At 37.6% G+C, this 21,084-nt stretch overlaps 1 protein-coding gene across 2 annotated transcripts; it reads left to right on the top strand.

The window, feature by feature from the left end:
• Positions 1-3,793: 3,793 nt before the first annotated feature.
• gabrr2a (gamma-aminobutyric acid type A receptor subunit rho2a) lies at positions 3,794-20,552 on the top strand. 2 transcript variants are annotated; one of them, XM_057344863.1, is made up of 10 exons: positions 3,794-3,858; positions 6,048-6,470; positions 8,178-8,284; positions 14,936-15,003; positions 16,376-16,599; positions 17,305-17,387; positions 17,476-17,616; positions 17,881-18,033; positions 18,121-18,329; positions 18,826-20,552. In XM_057344863.1, exons 2-10 carry the CDS (start codon positions 6,343-6,345, stop codon positions 19,135-19,137), a joined length of 1,425 nt encoding a protein of 474 aa, XP_057200846.1. In that variant the 5' UTR covers positions 3,794-3,858; positions 6,048-6,342; the 3' UTR covers positions 19,138-20,552. The 2 variants fall into 2 exon arrangements, with proteins under 2 accessions (XP_057200846.1, XP_057200845.1); XM_057344862.1 differs by having other exon boundaries at positions 3,810-3,858; positions 6,377-6,470.
• Positions 20,553-21,084: the final 532 nt, after the last annotated feature.

The following is a 21,084-nucleotide window of genomic DNA, read 5'->3' as shown; positions in this document are numbered from 1 at the left end:
ATTTGTTTGAATTAATTAAATAAGCCGTTTCATGTCTATCCTTCATTCACTTATTAACTAATCAATGTTGATGTAGGATATAGAAAGTAATTAGTAATAAGTAACTAAATACTTTTTGGAGATTGTAATTTGTACAGTAATCTAATTACACTATTGAATATGTAATTAGTAACTAGTAATTAATTACTTTATCAGAGTAACTTACCCAACACTGCATGGCTCTAACAACGCCAAGGTCATGGGTTCGATCCCAGGGGTTTGCACACAGTCAGAAACAAATGTATAATACAATGCAATGTAAGTCGCGTCTGCTAAATGCATAAATGTAAATGTAAATAAAAACGTTCATAATTAATTACGACAGATTAAACGTTCATGTGCATAATACGTAAAACATTATCCTTGAATAAAATGAGAATTCCTTTGATGATATTCAGACGTGTTAATGTAATCTTATAGAATGATGTAGATGAAGTTCATCAAAAAGTGTTAACCAATTCTTTCCTATACGCAAATAAATATAATTCTCTAAAATGATTTCATCAAGCTGCATTTTAGTCAGTTGCAGTTGTGGTTCAACAGCAGGAAGTCCAGAACATCTTCAGATCCAACGTCTCTTAAAAGTAATCTTTGTTGTTGCATAACTTTTGCCCCCGATCAACAGCCCTAGATTCTGAGAGGACAGCCCAGCATCCATCCTGCATTGCTTTGACCTTGCTGTTTTCCCGTCGGAAGGAAAACCGTTGGAAAAACGTGTCGGATCCGACTTGTGAGTTTACCTCCCGCTGACACATGAATATGCAGCCCGAATATTATTATTAACAATTCAGAAGTGCTTCATTAAAGATAACTTGTCATTTAGACTCGCAGCATCCAACAAATCTAAGAACCATTTCATTTTCAAGAACTGAGGCGAACGTTCAATGTAATCATCATTTAACAGTTTATTCACATTTGTGTGACCCACTTTCAAATTTTACATTGTTTACAACCTTCGTGGAAATGAAGGTGGAACTATAAAACGTTTAATACACTTGAAATAAACACATTATTCGAAAGAGACCAAATGTCTTCGTGATGTTTTTTGTACGGTGTATAATCTTGTATAGGCTGACAAAACTATAGACCTTATTTGAGCATCAATTGACAGACATCAAAGTGTTTCATGTTAGGTACAAAAGTAATGACTGATGTTTCTTCGTACCCTTTATGTTCAGTGTCACGTGTTCCTCAGGTTTAGATCTGTTGTCACATAATACAAGTGGTACAAAACATGTCACGTGTATCCAAGTTCATTGTTGCAAACTACAAATCTACATAAGAACTGAGGCTGTTGTCTATATTTATCCTTCAGCAATGAATCATTTTTCTGAAGTTTCACCTTGGAAACAGATTTCTTGTGAAGACAAGATCACCTCATGTTGAAAACTCTTTATGTTACTTTTATTTATTTGAAAAACTAATAATTAATGGAAACAATATGCTCTCTTGCAATGCTAAGTTTTAAGATAAGTATAATCATTTTAGATTTGTTTTGACCATTTTCAAGACCCCATATGGCCTGTAAAAATATTTATATTTTCCTCTAATCACTGTATGTCATGTTCAACTTCCCGGTTTCGTTTTGCTTTTTAAACATGAATTAATTTCTGGATAAACAGATGATTTCTACAATTCTCTCCTCAGGCTTGATGCTGCTTTTGAACACTCTGTTAATTAATCCTCGGTATTCATTGATTGTTATGTAACTGGTTTATCTTTCTGTTTTACATTTGGTTATGCCGAACTCGCAGTCATTTCACACTCATTTATCCTCTGTTATCCATCCGATATCTGATTTGTAAAAAACGTCTTTCAGGCTTGGAACCTTTTTATGTCATGTTAAGTGTTTCAAGAATAAAAAGTCCTATCCAAACTAATCGTCAAAAGGATTTTTTGGCGGGGGGATTTTTACTTTTATCTATAGGACAGTGGAGGCAGACAGGAACGTGAGGGTAAGAGAAAGGGGGTGGATTCGGGACATGACCCGGGCCGGACTCTAGCCAATTGAGCTAATAGCTTACGTATATGTGTCTGGATTGCTAACCTACCGCTCTGACGTCAAAAGGATTTTTTCTGGAATACTCGAGTCTGATTGGTCAATGGTGGCATCCAGGGGTCAAATATGTTTCTGTAATGGTCACTAAACTGTTAAACTGACTGTCGTGTCAAGCAATTGATTTGCTTAAAGGTCCAGTGTATGAAATTTAGCTGCATCTAGCGGTGAGGCTGCGAATTGCAACCATTCTCCTCCACCCGAGCACTACGGTGGCTGGCACAGGACAAAGATTTAGACATGTTTCCTCTTCTTTGCCGAAGGAGATAACGTATTTACAAAACGCGCTCTGTAGATCAGTTTGTCTGTTTAGAGCTACTGTGGAAACAACATGGCGAATTCCATGCAAGGGGATCTACGCTGTATGTTGATAGAAATAGCTCATTCTAAGGTAATAAAAACATGACGCTTCATTGTGTAATTATGCTGTGATAATGTCACTCCACAGTCCTGTTATTCACCCATAATAATTCAAATTTAAATCAATATTTTATGTTAAGTTATTTGGTAAGTACTTTGTAGACATTAATTGGGATAAGATTGCAGCTAACTCTGCTGTATTTATTATGCACAGGGTTGCCACTGTTGCTGCTGGTTATTTTGTTATTCTGCGGGTTAAAGGTGAAAGGATTTTGTTCACCAGCAGTCATTCTTAAGGTAAGATGAAAGATGAAGAAGTTATTTATGAAAAATATTAGAGAATAGTTTAAGATTATTATCCTACTACAGTGATTTTCAATAAGAAATTGTTTAATGCATAACAGTAACTGTAAAATATGTGTTTTAGATATTGTCGCTGTTCTTCCGAGTCCTCTGAGGTCCAAATTCACCATTTTTCAAGAAATGGGAAAAACACTGTAATTTTAAATGATTCAATACTGTTTTATTGGTTAGATTTGCAAAACCCAGTGACAAACATGAAGGGTGATTAATAATAATGATTTGTGCTAAAAAATAAAAATCACGAAAAGTGGAGATATGAAGTTTGAGAAGGACAGCAGCGACACAGCAGTGACATTTCGAGTTTTGCTATTTAGGCTGTGGTCATTGGGCTGTTTTGGTCTGGTTTTGATAGGACACTGTGTCATGGTATAAGAATGGTATATATTACGATTAGTGATCTGCGGCAAACAAAATACACTATAAATACAGACACATATGTCACTTTACTCAATGTCTACATTATACATGCATATTTAATATGAGTGTACAACTGAAGTGTTTTCCAGTGGTCTGAATTGAAAGAATGCTTCCAGCTCTCATCATCCAAGGAGGATATGAAACCATTTTAAGAGATCTCCCCTGTGTGCATGAGCAGTGCCCTTCAAACCTTGTCACTTTGCCGGTATGCCAGCCTTCATTTAGACTTGGACAATGTGCCCTCAAATATAGCTGACACAGCAGGTTTGACAACTTAAAAAAGCACAGAGGAGAGCTTTGTTTACATTTGCATTTTATCTCTCCATTTTGATTTGCAAACACTGCAGCACAAAAGCGCTGGCTGTGCAGGGGACAGATTTATCCCTTTAATATGAGAGTCCTGACAAACTTTTACGTAACAGATCCTTTGGAGACACACTGGCTGTGCTCCAGCTCAGTCGCCGGCATCAAGTGGATATGGAGCTGGGGCGTGACAGCTATGAATTGCTGTGAAATCCCAGATAAGCTGAGTTTCAGTGGCAGGAGAGCCGGGGCTGAGATAGAGTAGGAGGACAAACGCATGAAAAAAATGAGCCATACCATCTGCTGCTGTTCCAGTGATGGTAAGTCAGACCTTCAGGCAAGACCCTGGATGGATATCCCCCAACCCTCCTGATAAAGCTGGAGGGTTTGTAAAATCTTGGAGATTTCTTGGAGAAACTGAAAGTGTTGCTGCAGGCTGTGCAGATATCAGTATAGTGCTTCGAGGGAAATGATGCATATTCTGAATCGCATTTTACAAGTTTTACATGCTCATATATAAAACGGTTAAATAATAAAGGCCAAGTTTATGGAAGAGCTACAAAGAATGAGAAAAAAATCACATTACTTATGGACATGTGCCATTAGTAAACAAATTGTAAATATTTTACTGTGCACATACTTTATTCCTTTAAAGGGATAGATAGTTCACCCAAAAATGAAAAATGTGTCATCGTTTATTCACCCTAATGTCATTCAAAACCTGAATAAGACTCTTTATTCTGTAAACACAAAAGAAGCTCTTTTTTAAAAATGTCCCTATTTTTCATCCATACAATGAAAGTCAATAGGGGCCAATGTTGTTCGGGTTACCAACGTTCTTCAAAATATCTTCTCTTGTGAGCTGCAGAAGAAAAAGTCTTGCATTTGGAATGACATGTGGGGGGACACTGCATTTTGACATATTTACTTCAGGTCTGCAATGCATGAGTCAGAGAAACATGAAATTGCATTCGTCACGTTGAGGATATTCTTCTTAAGTGATGCAAATGCATGCAAATTTGCATAAGAAATTCAAGCAGTCTTACTGTATACAGAGTGCCAAACATTACAAGCTGTCTTCTGTCTGATGTGAGCCCACAGTCAACAGGAATAAATTACAAATGGGAAGAAACTGTGGGCACTGGCAACATGCCGCCCGGTTTACTATTAAAGCGTGATTCTTTCTGGGTCTCTGGGTTGTTCCTGTCAATGCTTATTATATCACTAAATCAGGGCTGGATCAAAAGAACATGGGACCTTGGGGCCTTGTCCTTGTCTTTTGTGGTTACCAGCAGTGGATGTTAAAGGTGGGGTGGTTGATTTGGAAAGGTGCTCATTTTAGCCTGCTAGCACTGAAATTATAATCCCACCCTCTTTGCGATTCTCCGTCCAAAGCCACGCCTCCTCCAAACAAGTGAATATATTTCATAAATCCACGTAACAAATTACAAACTAAATCTATTAAATTCTTCTCGAAGCATGTACATACCTGTCCTAAAGAAAGAGAGCAACCATGGTATCTTCTTTCAGACCCTTTGCCTGCCGGAGCTGTCTCCATCGTGTAAAAGCTGAACCGATGTTTATTCGAGTTTTTCCTCTTTCATGATCCAGATGTTTTTTCGTCACCGCTTTTTCAAAAACTGACTTTCGTTTTGTAGATGTACTTGTTGTCGGTTCCGCAGGAAAGTTTGATTGTTGTTGATTGTCCACCATTCTCCCTACATTGACACAGCGGACGTGAGCGTCTCTGATGACGTATGATGTCTGCGTGAACAGGGTGCGCAGTGGTATGCAAAATACTTTGGCTGAAAATGTACACATGACCAGTCACAGCATTCGGCCAGAACGTTTTAATTGGGCGAACGTTTTTTGGTCCTACGCCTTTCACAGACGATATATAACTATAAAAATATTATTTGACCACTTGATCGCTATCTGGATGTAAAGAGATTTCCAACCAACATGACAAAAAATGTTTCTGGACAGGATCACCCACCCTGCCTTTAATGGGTCCTGTCTCACATCTGTCATTCGCACCAGTGATGCTGATTCTTTATATTGCTTTTTCTAATAATCATATGCTTTTGTATCATTTACATAATCCAAAATCATCCAAATTAAACACCTCTTACAAATTCTCCTGAGATCAGGTTGGTCTCATTGCTTGGGGCCTGTAGGAATTAGAGGCCACCGGTCCATAATGCTGCCTTAAATAGTTTATTTTGGTTCATAAGCACAGGTCATTGAACGGTTTGTAAACAATTCATAAAACTCAAAAGAAAACACATCAAACATAACCAATAAAGTGTGATAACTGTTCATAGATATAGGTGTTCGTTTTATTTAGTGCACATCGCATCCGTTTCTCCTGCCAGTGCAAGTGTTGTTACGCCAACAAGCACTGGATGCAATTGATGCATTTCACTTCTGCATTATAGATTTAAAAGCATGCACACGCGGAGCTTTTTGAGGTCGTTGTGTCTTCCTAATCCCTCTTTTCCTGCAACAGTACAGACAGATGTGGGAAACGCGCACCGCTCACGCCATGTGTTGAACGCTGCGGGTCCGAGCGCTTCCGAACAGCTGTGCGCTTGATAACCAATGACAAACAGAAAACGCGGTGCGGAGCTGGTGGTACGCTTAGCGCTGGTTTTTAAACCATCGACAGAACGCGCATGCCGTAGCGATGAGAGGGTCAGCGATTCCTGCGCTGTGAACGAAAGGATGCTGCATCCACCGAGCCGTCGCGTTCATGGATTAAACTGGACTCCGGGACACACCTGTAGATTTTTCACCTGCTGTGCATGATGCCTTATCTGAGACATTTACTGGTTTTAGTGGTCTGTCTGGACTCGTTTGGGGAATGCCGAAATAAACACAACACGAGAGAGAGGAGGTGGACGGGTCCCGTGGAAACTCAGAAGCATGGCACGTAAGTGGCATTTAAAGACAAATCTCATGTCACTCTTGGGTTGTCAGGCTAACTGTAATGATGTGTATAAACTTGACATTGGTGAAATGTGTTTTTGGAGCATTAAAATGATGATGCTGATCATGTAAAAGATGGGTTTGTTGATAATGATATTTATAATGATGGGATGAGTGTGGAAATGATATTGAAGATGACTGTCTGTCAGTCATCATACTGATGAAGATAATATTACAAGTGAACATTGCTACTGAAATGATAGAAAAGGAGATAAACACAAAATTTTGTCTAAATGCGCATTTTTGGCTGGATGCTTCCATAAACAACCTTTAACATCCAGAGAACCTTTCTGTTTCACAAAACGTTATTTGTAGTGGAAATTAAAGGGTTCTTTATACTATGTTTGGGGAACCAAAAATGGTTCTTCTATTGCATTGCTGCGAAGAACCTTTTGTAGCATATTTGTTTTTGCATATTTATTTTATATGTATTTTCAGGAATTATTCTTTTTTAGGTATCACATATATTAGATGCAGATCTTTTTAAAACACTACTTATTATGATATGTATGTATATGTAATTGTGACCCATGTGGGGTTAATCTTTGAATTTTAAGGTGAACTGCTTAAACAACACATTTCATAATCATCCCTCAAAATGACCAAATATTGACCGATTTCATCGACGTGACTGCTATATAGACCTGTCATTATTTACACACATGTAAGTATGATGATAATTATATAAAGAAGATGTCTGTGTGGTGCTGAGGAAAGGTGACTGGTGCCATCAATTATCATCATGTGACTCCATCCAAGTTCCATCACAGACTCGTGTTTCACCTTTATTAGCCTGATGACAAAGCCAGAGTCCCAAAAATGAGGCCAGAGGCGGGTGCGCAATTAACGTGACCCAGACAGATGATACAGCCACTGAACCGAACGCGTATCACTGGCGTGCCTGAACCAGCATTCCTTTCGCAGATAAACAGCCATGTGTCACGAGCACGTTTCGCCCATCTGCCGAGGACCGTACGCTGGCACCAAGCTGTCATGACAAAAAGCTGGTACTGGTACAGCCAACTGTGTTTCATGACTATTAAATGAAAACAAACAGTCTTGAGAATGAACATATCATTAGCCTGCAAAATTTGCATGAGAAAATCCAGCAGTATTACTGTACACGGGGTGCCAATCATGACATGCCGCCCTACGTCTGATGTACTCTCAACAGGAAAGAAATTACAAATGGCAAGAAGCTACGGGGAATGTGACAGGCCACTCGACCGCTTTCTTGCGTTTTTTAGGTCTCTTGGTTGGATCTGTCAGTGTGCATTGTATCAGCTGATAAAATGTTCATTACGGTCCGTGTTAGACCGGAACCAAGTGCAGTTTATCAAATCCAGTATTCAGAAGTCATCCGAGTGACTTTCGATAAGATCTGCTGTAATTTGAAAACAGAGCAGGAGGCTGCAGCTAGTTCAATGCCGCTTTAACTATTTGTTGATACAAGCGCCAAGCATGATCCTAATCCTTCATTACACTTTTGTTGCTGGGTTTTCATGGAAATTATGTAAACTCCGTTAACTTTGACACGAGCTGAACCGTTTATGTATTAACCTCAGATAGTTTGCAGAAAAGAGCTCTTTTATATTTAAATTCATGATTTGAGAACTCAGAATGTTTATGATTCTTTGAAATCCTTTCACAGCTCCTTGGCGAAGAAGCCACCAGACGTGACGAAATCACGGAGACTGAAAACAGAACAGTTATTGAAAGTGGATGATCATGACTTCACTATGAGACCAGCATTTGCAGGTTAGATTATTATCATTTTTGCATTTTCACATTTTTGTGTAGCCTGAAAGGTCTGGTGTCAGCATCTTCCATGAGCATCTGAAATCAAACTGAAGATGTGCCAAAAATAAGGCACCTCCACTTGGAGCAAGAGACTATTTAAAACAACAGCTTAAAACTTACAAAGAAACAAATGCTGTATGTACCATTTTTTTAAACTTACTATATGGTACAACCTTTTTAGTTACATTGTTTAGATCCAAACATTGTGCATATTTTGTATGGAGAGTGTCAAGGGCACTTGTTTGACCAGCAGGCATACAATCTACATTGGCTCCCTCTAGAGGGGTAAACAACCTTCTCATTAGGAAACGGTATTGGACTAATAAAACTGAACATTCATCTAAACTGAAACACATAGATTCCAGGAAATAACCATGCTATTATTTTACATACATTCCTAAATGTCTACATACCCTATTTACTATGCATTTACTAATCTTAAAGGGACAGATCACCCAAAAATGTTAATTCTGTCTTCATCTGTCCTCAAGTTGTTCCAAATCTGTATGAATTTCTTTGTTCTGATAGACACGGAGAAAGTTATTTGGAAGAATGCTTGTAACCAAACAGTTCTTGGCCACCATTGACCAACATAGTAGGAAAGATTCTCTGTTGAACACAAAAGAAGATATTTTGAAGAATGTAGGAAAGCAAACAGTTTTGGGACACTTTTGACTAGCATTGTCATTTTTCCTACTATAGTCAATGGTGGCCAAGAACTGTTTGGTTACAAGCATTCTTACAAATATCTTTCTCTGTGTTTATCAGAACAAAGAAATTCATACAGATTTGGAACAATTCGAGGGTGAGTAAAAAAGCACTTTCATTTCTGACTCACTTTTGCATTACAGTAAAAATGTTTCTGTCAATGTTATTTGACATTACAGAAGCAGTGTGCCATAGAATGTTTTAAAAGTTGTTATGCTCTGATTTAGTTTATACATTCACCCGTATTTACTCTGACCTTGATTTTACACATTTCCTCTGCAAAGCAGGTCTTCGTTAATTCAGAACAAATGAATGGCAGGCACAGTTTTTAAAGCTCTGGGCCTGTCAGATGGAGCTCTTCACACCGTGCTTGAGATTTTTACACAAGTTCCACATGACTGTCACTGTGATCACTGTTTGGAGAGTTAACAGTCAATCAACTCCTGTAGCAACAGCTGGATGTGTGTACAGTTTGCTCTTTTGGGAACAATGAGATTTTTAATGCGGAGATTTCTTCTAGTCTGCAGTGGGACTGTATACAGTATATGAGATTTAAAGGAATAATGCATATAAAAATGCATCATTTATTCACCCTCATGTCTTTCAAAACCTGTATAAGACTTTCTCTTGTGGAACACAAAAGAAGATGTCTTAGTGGATTTGTGTGCATACAATGGAAGTCACTGGGGGCCGATTTTGTTTGGTTACCAACGTTCTCCAAACTATTTTTTGCGTTCTGCAGAAGAAAGTCAATATTGAAAGGATTTTTTCTTTTTGTGTGAACTATCCCTTCGAATCTTCAGGTTTTCACATAAAAAGTAGACATGCACGCATTGAACAATGTCAGCAAAGGTGTTTACATGCATAGTAAAATCACATTTTCCCCTACAAAAGAACACAGTTTAAAGGCCTTTACATGTTCTTACACACTGTTGGCTCATAAATTACAATCGGCGTAAGATTCTGGCCTGTTATGTAAACACTGCTGTCACGTTTACGCCGCCGCTTTGTTTATGCACCGCTTGCTCATGTGGTGCGAAATGAAAGTTGTCTGAGTCCATATTGTTGCCGATACTTCTTTATTGATGTGTTCCTATGCAGAACAAAGCAAAGAAATGCATTCTCCAACATTTGATGCCGTGAGTAGAGCGTCTAAAAAGGCTTTCGTCTGAATGCTCAGACTCCGCAGACATTCGGGAATTGCTGATGTGACAGCGGGGGGTCACAGCAAAAGGGAATGAAAATAGCCCAAACATATTCCCCCCCAAGCTGCTTTCACAGTCCCACCTTGTCTGAGAGAGAAGCATCGTTGCATCTGTTTGACAGTGAAAATCTCACAGTATGATGGGGTACGTTTTGATCATATTGTGGTCCAGTGGAGGAACTGGGGTAAACATGTCCAGTTTTTCTTTTTTTCTTATTTTAATGAGTCTGATAGCATTTTCTTTGCAATATTCATACCGAATAAAAATGTCAATCGATTGAAGTGCACAGTTTAAATAACTTTAAGGGATAGTTCACCCAACAATGAAAGTGTTGTCATCATTTACTACTCACTATCTTGTGATTTCAAACCTGTATGACTTTCTTTCTTCAGCAGAACACAAAAGAAGATATTTTGAAGAATGTTGGTAACCAAACAACGGCAGTGGTTTGTGTCTATAGAAGTGAATGGGTACCATTGTTCGGTTACCTACATTCTTAAAAATATCTTTATTTGTGTTCTTCAGAAAAAAGTCATACAGGTTTGAAATGACAAGAGGGTGAGTAAATGAAGACTAAATGATGAAGAGTAAATTTTCATTTTTGAGTGAACCGTCCCTTTAATGTACATTCAGCCATTTCTTTCATCTTCTGGAGAAAATCTAAACCTATATTCTGTCTCATGTAGTTATCAGTTTGAAGATCTTTAAACAGGCATCCTCACAGAAAACAACAAATCAGTGATTTTCATGAATCCATAGGACTTAACGAAAAAGAAAAAAATGTGTTGGTTAAACTCATAATATGCTGTGAACACATTTATGCTGTCAAACGATTAATCGCAATCAATCGCATCCAGAATAAAAGTTTGTGTTTACATAATATGTGCTGTGCATATTCATTTTGTGTTTATAAACACATACACATACATGTATACATATTTAGGAAATATTTACATGTGTGTGTGTGTGTATATATACAGTATATATATACGTTATATCTGTACCAATAATTAAAAATATATATATTGTATAAATGTTTATATATATTTTTTAAATGATTGCATGTATGTGTATGTGTTTATAAATACAAAACTAATATGCACAGTACACAGACACATATTATGTAAACACAAACTTTTCTGGATTCTGGATGTGATTAATCACGATTAATCATTTGACAGCCCCAAACACATGACCTCATCTACTAATATCTTTAAACATATCATCACAAAAAAATGAAGTAATATGATACAAATCCTATTTTATGCAACTCTAAGCCTAAAATAACAACATAAAGAGACATTAGAGTTAACATTGGAGACATTAGAATTAATTTAGGCCTAGTGGCTTATTAGCCCACATTCACCTCCTTCACGCAACACATAAGATTTACTTTCACTTTTTGTTTAGAAGGAAAATTATAGCTTAGCCAAATTGTAACATTTTAAAAATGTGTCTGTACACAAATGGTACACGTACACCCTAAAAAATGGATAAACCTAGACATTAAATTAACCCAGCAAATGGTTTATATACGACCCAACAATGGATTAAAACAACCCAGAATTTTGGGTTGAAACAACCCAGCTCAGGTAAATTTATGACCAACGGTTAGGTTCGTCCTTTTTTTTTAAATAACCAAGCAATTTTTGTAGAATGTATACTACTACAAAAGGAAAAATAACATTTATGAACATAGTTGTCATTTGGTGGTTTAAATGACCCTTCTTCCTGCTTCATTTAGTGTATTAAAGGCCTAGAACCAATGCTCAATGCTTATCTTACCCATAAAACTTTTACCCTATACAAATTATAAAACGGTCAGTTCTGGTCCTTGATTCTGATTGGTTGAGCCGAGTTCTAAGTCGATATAAAGTACCCTGATTTATAACTGCTGACCGCATGACAGCCTAAATATCACTTTATTTTATGAAACTTTGCTACGCATGAAATAACCGTTTTATAAAAGCAATAAGCCCAGCAAAGCAGTGGGTTACAAGTGCATTTTATAACAGCTAAGGGGGTTTTAGGCACTCCGCTTCATGTCGTAACCCACTGCTTCTTGGGGATTTGCTTTAATTTAGGTCAGAAGACTAGAATACCTGGTCACCAGCATGTGTATTTTGTTTCTAAGCAAAGAGGTAAAAGGTACCTCAGGTGCCATGTGTACTGCTTAAATGAGATTTACCTCAGGAGCGAAACAGAATTGCTAATGTACGACTGTAGTCTCATTTAATCCAGAGAAGTCTAACTGATGGTGCATTAAGTTTATACCTAATGCTTCACAAGGGGAGTATCTGTTGATGTACATGAAGAGCATATAGCACTCATACATGTTTATGGGTCATAACAGGGCGGTGTATGTGTTTCTCGATGTGCGGGATTACACTTTCATGACTGTTTATTCATTCAGCATTTGCAGATGGCTCCTCATGATGTGAAATGGTGCTTTCAGCATTTCACTCTGATGTTTATTGATAGTCCAAGAAATGTGGAAGAAGCCAATTGAATCAGGCACAGTCGGTAATCAGATCTGAATAGAAAAGATTGAAAGATCTGCACATACTGTACAGTGGCGGCTCAATGTCACCATGTCTTCTTTAAGTCTGTTTTTATGCACTGTTTTTGTTTGTTTGTTTGATTCATACACCACAAATGGCCTTCCTCAGATGAAAGGTGAAAACGCTGTCATTGAGCTAAAAGGATCAGTCCTTCCGATCTAAATCAAACAACATGTGAAACTGAGAAAGACTGTAATGACATTACAGTTCATTGCTCCCAAGTCTCTTTCTCGCTTTCTCTTTTTTCGCACGTTAAAGACTTAAGCGGTCCGCGCTGATGGGCTCGTCCATCTGGAGGATCGCTCGATCTGTTATAGACTGCGGCGTTTTGGCACTAGTGACAAGATTAATCTGGCAGTGGTTTGCGCTGACCTGCCGGTCAACCAAATTTGTGGATTAGCACATGCGTATATCCCGGGCTGCACTGTAGACAGCTGGTTTAAAGACCACCTAGTGAGCATACATCACCCGGCAATGGGCTATGAGTTACGTCAGCAACCTCAAGAGAAAAAACACAACTGATAAATTGCTTTTGAAAGTAAAAAGGGTGGCATGAAGTCCCTACAACCTCCAAAAAGACAGATACCAATGTTCAAAAAACGATAAACATTTATTATTAGTAAATAACAATGAGAAGCTTTTCCACTAAGTAATAAAGTGTATGGTTTATAACATCAGCAAATTTGCATCTTGCTGTTTTAATACAAATGTATATACAATTTGCATATTCATTTCAGATCGTAGTCATTTTACAGAGGATTGTCGCTCATCCAATCAGAATTTTAAAGAATTTGGTGCATTACTATTGAATGGCTTTGGGTTTGGCCAACCTGATTTCACAGGATAATTTAACTATTTTTACAAGGTGGTGATTTTGCATGAATTCACATCGGTCAAAACGTATGACTATTAAAAAGAAAAATAGCATGAAGTCCCACCCCTATACCTAAACATCCTAAACAAGCAGATTGTACAATATCTTACAAATGAGAATTCATATAAATTTGTAACCTCAAAAAATAGTTTCAGATTGGTATATGTGACGCAGTCTGTAAAATCCAGTCTAAAGTTTCAAAATCTAATTGAGAAAATGAGCATCAAATTTTGATTTCAAGCATTAATTTCACTATGATTTCAAGCTTTAACATGGCCTTACTCAGTCAATATTAAAGATATCATGATTATATTTTCACAAAATGATCTTTACATTGTTTAGGATGATTTAATGTAGAAAACAGTCACTGATATGTGACAAATACAAGGGACGGGCCATTATTTTAAATAGGAATTTCTCTGGATTTGCACATTCTTGGGAACATTTGGGATTATTTAAGTACACAATTGCATGAAATATATCACACATTTTTGGATATTTCATATCAAAATTATTCCATATTGTGGCTTTAAGCAATGTTTGCGCTTTTCGTGATTGAGTCTTTTTCGATGAGCGACATGTCGTTAAGTGACACATAATAGCAAGTTTCAGTCGGTGTCAGTATCATTTTAAGCATCAAAATATAATCCACCATTTAGCATCTCCAGTAATCTCGTGGGATTACTAGAAGTGCGGTGGCGGCGGAGCGCGCTGGAAATCTGGTTTCAAATCTGTCCGCTGTCTCCGGATCACGACCGTCCATATGTACAGGCCGCCCCTACACATTTACCTAAATGCCTTTTCCTTCTGAGCGACAGATACGGCTATTACACTAATCCTGATGAAGAGCAAGGGTTTATGTTTGCCACGAAAGACTTTACAAGTGTAGCCTCGTGTATCAAAGCTGCAGTTCTGCTTGAACGCTCTGAGAAAGGACTTTTCACAGAGAACAAGCTTTCCTTATGATCCGTCAGACGTCAAAGCTGCTGCTAAGCCTTTTGTGAAAAGATCTGAAGAAAGAAAGAAAACTGATTGAGATTTACATGTGAGGACGTATTGATGTAATGATGCTCACAGAGGTTTTGGTGAACATGGTGCTAATTATGATCGCTATGAAGCTGTTTGACTCCAACGAACAAAGAATGTTATGAAAAATTAATGCATGACATGCAAATGGGGTCAAAAGGCAACAAGAAAGACAAAAAGAGCAATTTATAACGTGATTCATGAACAAAGTTATGTTGTATAAATTGTTTTTCAGGTCCTGCTATTCCAGTTGGAGTTGATGTGCAAGTGGAAAGTTTGGACAGTATTTCGGAAGTTGACATGGTGGGTCATCCTAAACCATTTATGTTCATGTACTGTTTTGTATATCATGCACTTAAAATCTAAATTATTCAATATATTGATACACAGTAAAGAATATTTTTTGCATCAAATTCATGAAATAATGGGTGAATTGCACAAAAAAAACCCCACTACCAGACATTTCACCGTAAAATCAGAAGACAAACATTTTTAAATTGAGAAAAAGCTATGTTTTTTTGTATTTAGTTGAAGGAAATGTGGTGCTTATTATAGAAAATAAGTTGCAAACAGAAGACTATATATTAAAAGCAAAATAAAATTTCTGTTTTCTGTTTTATTGTGTCCATGTAGTAAATATACAGGTTTTGTGAGATTCCCTTTCATATTTGTTTTTTTTTGCACGTCTTACTGGCTGTATTGCAGTTACTGTGTATCACAAGGGTATTCCTAAAAAAGACATGCTGAGCCTCTGATGGCAGAAACTTTGATCATGTATCTTCTTCAGTATATGACACCCGTGCTGTCAATCCCTTCTTATGTTTTGTGTTTCCTTCTAAAGTCTTTGTGTGATGTAACAGAAACTGGGGCTCTGTTGTTGACCATATATAATTACTGACCGCTACAAATGTTTAAGGTTACTTAACTGAAAGATAAAACAGAAGGGATGATCTGCTTTAGCGATTTAGAGAGGCACGGCTGTCATATGATATAGAAGAATGAGTGATGCACACTCAGACATTCCATTTAAAACAAACTTCAAAGAACGAGACATATACGACATTTGTGTGAGACATAGCCTGTTTGAAAAGGTGAATTTCACATCATCTGCCAAAAACTGTATATATTTTTTGCTAAAAGAAAATAAAGGTTTCCAGGAACATTCCCTTTTTTTCATTGTAACATTATTGTCACGACAATGAAGCAACCCCCCAGTTCTCATTACTGTAATGCAAAAAAGCTATAATCATTTTAATGAAGTGTTTACAATTTATGGTAGCATTGGTACTGTATTACAGTAATGAGAATATAATGACAATGAGCATCAAGAATAATTGGAATTACAAAAAAGGTGAAATGTCCAGGTGCATTACGCTAATGAGAATTTGGGGGTAAATGTTCCTAATTATCATTAAAAAAATGTGAGCGGTCCCAAAATATTGTATTTGCTTTAGGCAATATACTGTATTTATATTCATATACTGTATATATACATTTTTATTTTGGGGTGAAAATCCCATACATGTTTTCATGAGGTGTTACAGATTTACTGGCATTATATATATATTAAAAAAAAAGAAATAGCAAATTATTCAACTAGTGCAGTAAATTATCATTGAAATGAATGAGAATGAGTTTTGCTTTAAAACTGTACTGTACCTCTTTAACTTTGTAGGACTTCACTATGACATTATACCTGAGACACTATTGGAAGGATGAGCGCCTGTCCTTCGCCAGCTCCACAAATAAAAGCATGACTTTTGACGGGCGTCTGGTAAAGAAGATCTGGGTTCCCGATGTGTTCTTCGTCCACTCCAAGAGATCTTTTATTCATGACACAACCACAGAAAATATCATGCTGAGAGTGTTTCCTGATGGGCACGTTCTATACAGCCTGAGGTAACAAAGCAGATTACCAATTCTGACTTATAAGTGAGTTATTATATCTGTTATATTTATGTATATTTACATAAGAGCTATAGAGATAAAGATATTATGTATATGCTTTTATTGACATGCTTTACCTCCAAGCTACTGAACTTTACAGAAATGTGGTTGGGAAACAAAAGCATGTCAATGGGCTTAGGCATTTACTGCTGGGGTGTTAAAATTAGAACGATGCTGCTGGCCTGTGATGTTTGTGCCATGTCTTTTGTGATGCAAGTTAAAAATTAGGCCAAGCTACCTGCAGGCAGGCTACAATCGCTCTGAGTTCAAAGTCAAATTTCAGATTGTGTTCTAGCTCCAGGGAAACTATCATTATTGACTAGACCGGCCCGGATTATTTCCACTGTCCGACAAATGATGGACACAACTACAGAGAACAGGGCAGAGAAAAATGAGACGGTCTTTGTGTTGGTTCAATAAATGGTGATAGTATGCCATTTTAGACTGCATTTTTGTAAATAATCAAACAGTGCATGCAGCTGAGAACATTTTTCAACAAATTGCTTATGAAATGTCCATAGTGTAAAAGTGAATACAAATTGTGCCTCTGTCAAAAAATTCAATAGTCTGGCTTTAGATGTCAATATCACTGTATTTAATTGAACAGAAACCTGTCACTCGCCTACAATCCAAAATTTGTCAATCTGCCCATCCCAGGGTCACCGTTACAGCAGCCTGCAACATGGACTTCAGCCGTTTCCCGCTGGATTCCCAGACCTGCTCTCTCGAACTGGAGAGCTGTGAGTTAAAGTTTGTGTTCTTTTTAGCACCGCAAATACTCATTCCACCCTACCAGGGCTTTTCCTAACATGGATCCTTGTTTTCCAGACGCCTACACGGATGAGGATCTGATGCTCTACTGGAAAAGTGGAGATGAGTCTTTGAGCATAGATGAGAAAATCTCCCTCTCCCAGTTTCTTATACAGAAGTTTCATACTACCTCTCGACTGGCGTTTTATAGCAGCACAGGTATCGTCTAAATTGCAAAATCTTTCTAGTTCACTGAAACATTCACTTTTTCCCATAATGCAATGCAAAATGAATGCGATGCTCACTATCATCAAATATAACTCCTCTTACCTGTAGTTCGAAATCACACGAGCCAACTAAATATAATTATAAACCTCATAAAGCGTAATATGTTTTGAAAAGACAAACTTTGTTGTGGCCACTTCAGAAACTCGCAAGGTTAACATTTGATGTTCGTCGTCTGCATTCTCTCTCTCTCTCTAGGATGGTATAACCGCCTGTATATAAACTTTACGCTTCGCCGCCACATCTTCTTCTTCCTGCTGCAAACTTATTTCCCCGCTACGCTGATGGTTATGCTATCCTGGGTGTCCTTCTGGATTGATCGCAGGGCCGTTCCAGCCAGAGTTTCACTGGGTAAGATTATCGCGAAATGACCATTTTCGCCGCTAGCATCATGTGACGCTCCTCCAGATCTTAACACGATGTGATGATTTTATCCAGGTATCACCACGGTGCTCACCATGTCTACCATCATCACTGGGGTGAACGCCTCTATGCCCAGAGTTTCCTACATCAAAGCTGTGGATATTTACCTCTGGGTCAGTTTTGTATTTGTGTTCCTATCTGTCTTGGAGTATGCGGCGGTCAACTATCTGACCACAGTCCAGGAGAGGAGAGAGCGGAAGCTGAGAGAACGTGCTAGAGAACAGGTAAAAATAGCAATAGGTGGAAATGATGTACATTTATCACTTATCCAATCACTTATTATGGCCTACAAATGAGAAACATTGCAAGCTATTTTAACTCCCATTGAAATCAAAGTTGGCTTTTGTCTGTTAAAGCTGTAGTTCATAACTTTTGACTCTCTATCGCCATCTCTGTTTGAGACATAAAGTGCAGGTTACTTTATTTTACATTTTTTTGTAGGCTCTGGCTTAAGCTAAACCGTGTCTGTGAAACCGGGCCATTAAATGTTGATTTAGTTTCACTAATCTCATTTGCATTACATTTGTGTTTTAAGTGCCACGTTGCTTTCTTAGTATCAGTTTATTGGCTCAACTGATTTTGTAATCCCAAAATGTTACAAATTACCCTATAAAACTATTTAACCAAATCGTTCCTTTGTGTAATTAAAGCCATCGCTCCACTAATGCCAACATGTTAATTTCATTTTGCTTGTCTCCCTGGGTGTCCAACCTGTTCCAGTCATTGCCCTGCACCTGCGGTATGTCCCACACCAGGTCTATGATGTTGGATGGGACCTACAGCGAAGCTGACACCAACAGCTTGGCTGGCTACACAGAAGCTCCCATGGTTCCAGAGGAGGTGGTGCCAGAGAAACGGGAACATATGGTGGTTCACTTGTCAGTTAGCAATGAGTCCAGCACCACCAAGAAGAAGGGCATTCGCGGCTTACGCATTATACAGAACACGCACGCCATTGATAAGTACTCCCGTATGATCTTCCCAGGAGCCTATATAATTTTCAACATTATTTACTGGTCGGTTTACTGCTGATCACGCTCCGGCTACAGTATGTGCTGGAGTGTCATACTATGTTGGACTTACGGTTTATACAACCATCATTCTGACTTTTGATACACATCAAACATTGGCTTATGTGAACTGCAGTTACATCTGTCACTTTTCCCTGAAGTCAAATGGAAAGATATTGCATGTAAATTGTGTAGGTCTGTCTGTTGCAACAGACTTAAGTTTTTAATTTAGGCCTTTTCAGGCTGATGAAAAGTTACTTGTAAAGCCCATCAGATTTTGTACGGGCTTATGTTACGTACTGTACATCTAGAAAGCCTGTCGTTAGCTTTTGTTTAACAGGTTTGATTTTGTTTTAAGTTGTCATTTTTTCCACTTTTACTTTTTCACTTTTTGAATTTGAATTCTTATAGCACCTCTCCAAGACGCCTACAAAGAATAAATCACAGACAAGTTAACCAAACAATACAACACAATACATATTAAAGACACAACGCATCAAAGAAGGCAGTTCCTGCTTGAGCTATAATGCAATGGTGTGAAAAAGTGAACGGCATTCAGCAAAGCGGCACGTATTTTGCAGCAGCCAACCTCCTCTGCTCGACCCAGAATGTTAAGGAATTAAATCTGAGAATGTCCATTTGTGTCTAGCCAAAAAGACATGAACAAAACAAAAACAGCTCTGGCTTAAGGTAGCAGCACAAAACGTCTTGCATTCATGTCTGTATAAATTTTAGTAAAAAAGGCAACTAAACAGAAATGAGGCATTGCTTAGCAGCCCTTTAATTTTATTTATCTCCACAATATCCAGCTATACGGCAATTAAGAAAGAAGTCTGTTAAAACAATCACACTTGAAATGTATCATATTTATTTAATTATAACATGGTATGTATGTTTTTGCATATGGATGTGTGTTTGTAGAGCGTGTGTGCGTATTTCATAGCATTGCATTTCTCATAGGACCATGCAAAAATAAACCCAGGGGTAAAATCTTTGCGTAGGTCTTTACTGTGGCTCGTCTGCATGCATGTTACTTGATTATATATATTTTATATCAATTATATTTTAACATGCACCTACAGATTTGCTATTATACCTTACAGGAGTTTAATTAGGCAGTGTAATGAATTCAAACGATCTTGAATACAACTTAAAACAGCCTTATGTGCAACATTACACAGTAAAGGTGTCTACTGACGTTTTAATTATATATTTACAGTATATGTTGGTTTGTTTTTCTTGGTGGAACAGCGTAGTGCACATAGTCAAATGCAAAACTTTTAAATACTGTAAATGAAGTCACTCTAAATTAAAATACTGTGAATATGTGCTTGAAGGTCTTGTTTATTTATTGGAAAGGTAACCACACCATCACATCTAAGACAATTCTACTCCCCAGGATGTTTATGTAACTGTTAAGAATGTAAAATGTGTTGACTAGAAAAAGACGCAATGTAATAAAACTTGTTTGTAATAAAACAAGGCCTAAATGTTTTTAAGCAAACTGATGTCATTTTGGACATTTATGAATAAATAAAGGGCACCTGGCATGGGACAACACGTCAACTTCACCTGACATTAGGCCTACATCTCAAAACAGCACATTTTGCCATCATCACCATCAGTGATGATTTCTAAAATGTGCTAAACACAAACTTATACAATATATTGTATATTTTTTTCATTTGTCATTCCCTACTCTAAAGCCATGTACTGTTTAACCAATACTTAAAACATCACACTTTAGTTGCTTAGACAAAATGAAAATGTGTGATGCAAAGGATAAAGAAGACTATGCTACACGTTTGTGTGTTGTGCAGTCGTTGCTTCTACTGATGCTTTGTAGTGATCATTGTATGCCTACATTTATGAATGCGTTTAAAATCAACTGTTAAATTAAAATGCGCGCCAATCTTGTTAACCCAGTTAACAGTCAGTTAACTGCTCTATTTTTTAATTATTATGGCGC

Source organism: Triplophysa rosa, linkage group LG10 (genome assembly GCF_024868665.1).
Source record: "Triplophysa rosa linkage group LG10, Trosa_1v2, whole genome shotgun sequence".
Classification (NCBI taxonomy): Eukaryota; Metazoa; Chordata; class Actinopteri; order Cypriniformes; family Nemacheilidae; genus Triplophysa; species Triplophysa rosa.
Note: the sequence above shows the minus strand (reverse complement) of the source record. Positions and strands in the feature narration are given on the sequence as shown.